Below are 5803 nucleotides of genomic sequence, written 5' to 3' on the forward strand. Positions count from 1 at the left end.
GGACTGCTGCTTCAGAAATTTATCCCTGGTCGACGTTCCTATCTCTGATATTCCTGTTAATGGGCCTCTTAGAGCTGGAAAGGCCGATTTTCCATCTAAATGAATTTTATCCTTTCTGTAAACATCCGGGGCTGGGAGCTGAGATGAAGTTCTTAGCCTTAAAAAATCTGTTCTGGTCAAAATCTCCTAAAATTATTGTAATTCAGGAGACTATGCATCCTGTTCATGTTACTATCTCTTATTTCCGCAAAATGCTTCCTTCATGGTATATATCTGCTACAGATGCTGTTGGTCTTTCAGGTGGCCTGGCTGTCATTTGGGATCCTCGGTGGATTAATGCAAAGGCATATAAATGCATTGCTGGTATTCTTATCTCTGCTCATGTCAGAGGTCTAAATTGCCGCATCAACATACTGAATATTTATGCTCCTTACCGGAACAGATCAGACTTTTGGGTCCGCCTCTTTGCATCTGAAGTTTTTGATATTGGCTCGTTATTGATTGCAGGTGATTTGAATTTAACTTTATCTTCTGATGAAGTATGGGGGAAGGGGAAGAAGTCGGACTCCATTGCTCCCATGGTTCGAAATGAATTTCTCAAGAGGGATTTCATCGACATTCTCCCTTCCTCTATCTGTCCTACCTGGGACAATGGGAGATGTGGGGAGGCGTACATTGCAAAACGGCTCGATAGATTTCTTATTCACGCCTCGCTGATTGATATCCTTGGAATGCCCTTTTCATCAGTGGATATCTCTCTTATATCAGATCACCGACCGATTCTCATGGGCTGGCAGTCCTTGGCTTTCAATAAAGGTTTGCCGTTTAAGTTTAACAGACAATGCCTTGGGGATCCCGAATTTATCGACATGGTGGTTAAAGCTTGGCGCGATTACGAACCTAGTGGAACGTATTCGCATCAGGAGTCTTTTTTGAACAAGATGATAAATATTCGGAAGGTTGTTAAAAATTGGCAGAAACTGAAGAGATTAGCTGACAGGAGAGAATATATGGACATCATTGATCAATTACAGCAATTGTCGGTTTCTTCAGATTATAATTCTCTATCTTTTGAAAAGAGACAACTTGTTAAGGACCTTCAGAAAAAGAAGATGCAATTTCTAAAAAAGGAAGAAATTTATTGGCGCCTGAAAAGCAGAGCTGTTTGGATGAAAGAAGGCGACAAAAACTCAAAGTTTTTCCAGAGGTATGCTAACGCCAGAAGGCTAAATAATTCCATATGGAAAATTAAAGATGAGAATGGGGTGGAGCTCTTATCTCAAAAAGATATTGCTGAGCATGCAGTCTCTCACTTCAGGAAGCAATATCAGAGGATGGATCGAAGAAGTTTCCAGGATATCTTATGGGGGATCGAAGCATACTCGGTGATGTTTAATGAAGAAGAAAATGTCCGGCTTTTCGACCCATTTCAGAGGAGGAATTATTGGCGACTATGAAATCTTTCAGCCGGGACAAAAGCCCTGGACCAGATGGCTGGTCTATTGAATTTTTTATACATTTCTTTGATTATATCAAGTCTGATCTTCTAAGGATGTTAGAGGAAATCAGAATGGGGGGGATGATCAGCAGGCAGCTCTGCTCAACATATTTGACCCTCATCCCAAAGAAACAGGAAGCCCTGACTTTCTCGGACTATCGGCCTATTTCATTATGCAACACCACTTTCAAGATAATGTCAAAGATCATTGCTCAGAGGCTGAAAGATAAATTATCAGATACTATATCTAAGGAGCAGTTTGGTTTTCTTAAGGGTAGGAGCATCCATGATGCAGTAGCTGTGACTCAGGAGGCATTATTTGCTATTCATTCTAAGAAAAGTGAAGCGGTCCTTCTTAAAGTTGACCTAAGGAAAGCATATGATTGTATTGATTGGGCCTATATCAAGTGTTTATTGGCAAAAATTGGGCTGAACAGCAACATGATCAGATGGATTATGGCGTGTATCGACCCTGTGGATTATGCTATAATCATAAATGGCCTCCCGACTTCCTTCTTCAGAGCTGAGAGGGGGCTCCGACAGGGATGTGCTTTGTCCCCATTATTATTTATTTTAGCCATCGACTCCCTCAGTTTACACATCCAAAAAGCCGTTGATGAGAACATATGGCGCCCTCTTAATATCTGCAGGAACATATCACTGTCTCACAATTTATTCGTCGACGACATATTATTATTTGCAATGTTTTGCAGGGCTACCTGGTTACATATTCATAAGATTTTGAATAATTTTCAAAGGGCCTCGGGACTTCAGATTAATCTGGACAAATCTTCTATTTTCCATTCTGACCTAAAGCTGGATGATGTTACTTGGCTATCTAATCTTTTTGGGGTAAAAGCATCCCATATCAGCAATGGTATTAACTATTTGGGGTTCAGGATCAAAGCGACAGGCTATTCCAGAGCTGATTGGTCCTGGCTGGTGGACAGATTTTATAGAAGAATCTCAGGTTGGGAATTCCGGTGTCTTTCTCTGGCTGGGAGAATCGTTTTAGTTCAATCCATTCTAAATCAACTGTTCGTTTATTGGGCTCACCTTTTCCACCTACCAGCGAGTATAATCAACAGTATGAACAGTCTATCGGCTAATTTCATTTGGGGGGGTCGGGCAGAGAAGCATAAATATCATCTTGTTAAGCTTTCTGGCATCTCATCTCCTAAATCTTTGGGCGGTTGGGGTTTATTAAATCTGAAAATCTTCGGCAGAGCCCTCCTTTGCAAATCATTATGGAGAGCTATTCAAGGGGATGGTCTATGGAGCCGGCTGATTAAATCCAAATATCTTGCCAATAAGGATTTGGATGCATGGTATCGAAGAGGCAAATTAGGTGTTCAATATGGTTCTCCCATTTGGCGTAGTTTTCGAAAAGTTGAGGCTATCGTTCTGGAGCAGCTGATATGGCAATTTCATAAGGGCAACAAAATCATTATTGGCAAAGATCGCTTTAGGTGTGGATCAGAGGTTATTGAAATCCCTAGCTCTCTCATTAATCATCTCCATAGAGGCGGTATTTTTTTCTGGGACAAGTTGATCGCTGCATGGGATGGTCCTGTGCCGCGTTGGAAAGTTTCTTCAGACCTGAACATTCCAAAATACTGTGAACAGATGTGGTTTAGCATTGTCCGTCGTCTTCAAAATGGGGGTATCACCTGTACAAGAGATTCAGATTGTTTAGCTTGGGACATTTCTGGTGATCCGAATAATATATCAGTCAAAGGTTTATATCAGCTGTTGATTGGGCAGCATTCCTCCTGGTCCCCATCATTCCCCCTCATTTTCTGGAAGGACGGCTGTCCTATGAAGATGGTCCTTTTCGCCTGGCTCGTTTTCCATAATCGGAATTTGACATGGGAAAATTTATTGAAGAGAGGTTGGTTTGGTCCTAATGTTTGTTCTTTATGCAGGGAAGAGGCGGAATCGAACCTCCACATCTTTCTGAATTGCAAGCATTCACTTCATATATGGCAAGATTTAGAACACGCCTATGGTTTCAAGATTGATAGGCTGTTATCGATTCAGGAGTGGCTCATGGATTGCAGCAAGAAAAAGATATTATGGCGCAGAATTGGCATCTTATCATTATGGTTTATATGGAAATGGCGAAACTCTTGCATTTTTAACCATTCCAAATTTTCCCCAGCTAAGGTTTTTGATCTAATCTCTGTTTATGCTGAATCATTCCCTCAGGAACCAGCGAAGAATTTAATCTCATCCTCAGACAGGCTTTCTATTGTTCGTCTTCATCAGCCATCAGCCTTTTTCGATGGGGCAGCTCAACAGGGTCAATGTGGATGCGGCTTCCACATAAATATTTCTGCAAGCTCTCAATTCTCTGCTTTTTGGCATGGGGGCCAGGGATCCAATAATATGGCGGAAGCTATGGCTCTCTCTGGCCTTCTGAAATTTTGCATATTCCTAGACATTCAGCAGATGGCTTTTTATGGTGATTCAAAGCTATGGGTTGATTCAGTTAACCAGAAAAACTTCATTCAGGTTCATCATCTGTCTGGTTGGAGAGATAGGATACAGTTCTACTGGTCCTGCCTGGAGAATTGCTCTATTCAGCACATCAATAGGGAAGAAAACAGTACAGCAGACGGTCTCTCAAAAAAGGGACTCTTTTCTTCTTCAGAATTTTGGCATCTCGAAATTGTATCTGATGATTCCCATTATCAGATATCTGATTTTGCCCTTCCAGATTTGTAAAGAAAATACATGGCTGTCGTATTCTTTTTTGAGTTTTTGATATCAGACTTTATCAGAATCGAATCCTGAGTCAATTAGCTCTTCAGATATAGGTTTTTTCCTCATATACTTATGGGATCATATCTCTGTTTCTGCCCAATCAGAGAAAGAATGTATTATTCAGCTCTTATATATTTCATATAATACATAAAGCTTTTTTTTCTTTGAAAAAAAACAAAAAAAACCTAGTTTAAACAACACAAGATTTGACAATACAACCAAAAACTCAAAAAAATTCTTATAATTAAACAACACCATCCCTCATATGTGTTATCCTTATTAGCCATTAACAATTAATTTATAATTAGATTTTAAAAAATAAAATAAATGAAAATTATCATATATAATAAGTATTACCTATTTTATTTTTATCATACAAGTAAATAAAAATGCCATTGAAGTTTCAAAACCCCACATGTGAGGAAGACGAATAAATGAATTACAAAGTGCTATCTCAATCAGTTCCCAGGTTCGACTTGATAGACCTCTGGGATGCTTGGAATCTGGGTGGCGAAAATTCGAAAAGAAAATTTGAAGAAATTTGCATAGATTATTTGATGCTCAGCGATATTTATTTAAGGCGTTGTCAATCGAGATTATAAAAATTTTGTTTGTACAGTGGGTAGAACTTTTCTTAATTTTAATTTTATTTTTTTTCTTAAATTAGATGGTTGGAGTGTTTGAATTTTCCAAAGAGATTTAATATATTAAAAACATTTCGAGTATCAAAAATTTTGAAATTTAACAACTATAATTTAATTTTTAAATTTTTATGTTTTTTCCAAACTAATTTATAAATTCTTTACACTACAGTTTTATTTACAATGTGGGGCTTGTGTCAATTGTATATGGGCCACGATGTACCTGTGGTAAGACTATCAGACAATTTTTTCATATATACACGTGAAATTTTGATGTTTTATAAAACAATAAACAGAAATATGTTACATCAAGATTTTAGGCATGGACGTACCAAAATATAACAAGGTTATGACACAGATATATCAAGGTTTTATCTGTGCTTGTCCACAGATAATTTCTACCAGTCAATTGCATGCCCTCATGAGAAGTGTAAGTTTTCTGAGATGCACATTGCCTAAAACATTAAATCAACCTTCTGCAGTACCCATGAGAAGTGTAACATTGTGCCAATCAACCTTGTCCACCTATGAGAAATGTAAGTTCTCTGGTAGATGGGCATACTTACCTGCCAATCAATCTTTATGCCCTCGTACCATGTGGACGGTCAATAACAAGCGGTGGCTTCGCAAAGTATTAACTCCACTATGTATATTTGTTTTGTCTCGGTAAGTAGGTAAATCAATTATTGACTTCATAGTAACCACATAAAATAGTGTATATTTAGTTGGATCATGTAATTTATATACATTTTCTATCAGGTTTAGAATTTCAAATTTTCCTGGTCAGTCATTTTAAGTTTCAAGTTTGGAATGTCATTTATTTTTCACGATTGTAACTTTATATTTTATGTAGGTTGGTGAGAGTCAATTTTTTTGTTATTGTTTTATGTAATTTTTT

At 38.1% G+C, this 5803-nt stretch overlaps 2 protein-coding genes across 2 annotated transcripts; both read left to right on the top strand.

Moving 5' to 3' along the window:
• The first annotated feature begins 212 nt into the window (after positions 1–212).
• On the top strand, positions 213–1457 carry LOC149265962 (uncharacterized). The gene has a single exon (XM_089406666.1). The coding sequence runs from the start codon at positions 213–215 to the stop codon at positions 1455–1457; it is 1245 nt and encodes a 414-aa protein (XP_089262792.1).
• Positions 1454–4225, top strand: LOC149265963 (uncharacterized). The gene has a single exon (XM_089406668.1). The coding sequence runs from the start codon at positions 1454–1456 to the stop codon at positions 4223–4225; it is 2772 nt and encodes a 923-aa protein (XP_089262794.1).
• Positions 4226–5803: the final 1578 nt, after the last annotated feature.

This window comes from Pinus tabuliformis, chromosome 6 (assembly GCF_031772625.1).
Source record: "Pinus tabuliformis cultivar Carrire ecotype Pingquan chromosome 6, CPIR1, whole genome shotgun sequence".
NCBI classification, from domain to species: Eukaryota; Viridiplantae; Streptophyta; class Pinopsida; order Pinales; family Pinaceae; genus Pinus; species Pinus tabuliformis.

Coding starts and splice junctions, on each gene's coding strand:
- LOC149265963 (XM_089406668.1), top strand. CDS start 1,454: ATGAAATCTTTCAGCCGGGACAAAAGCCCTGGACCAGATGGCTGGTCT.
- LOC149265962 (XM_089406666.1), top strand. CDS start 213: ATGCATCCTGTTCATGTTACTATCTCTTATTTCCGCAAAATGCTTCCT.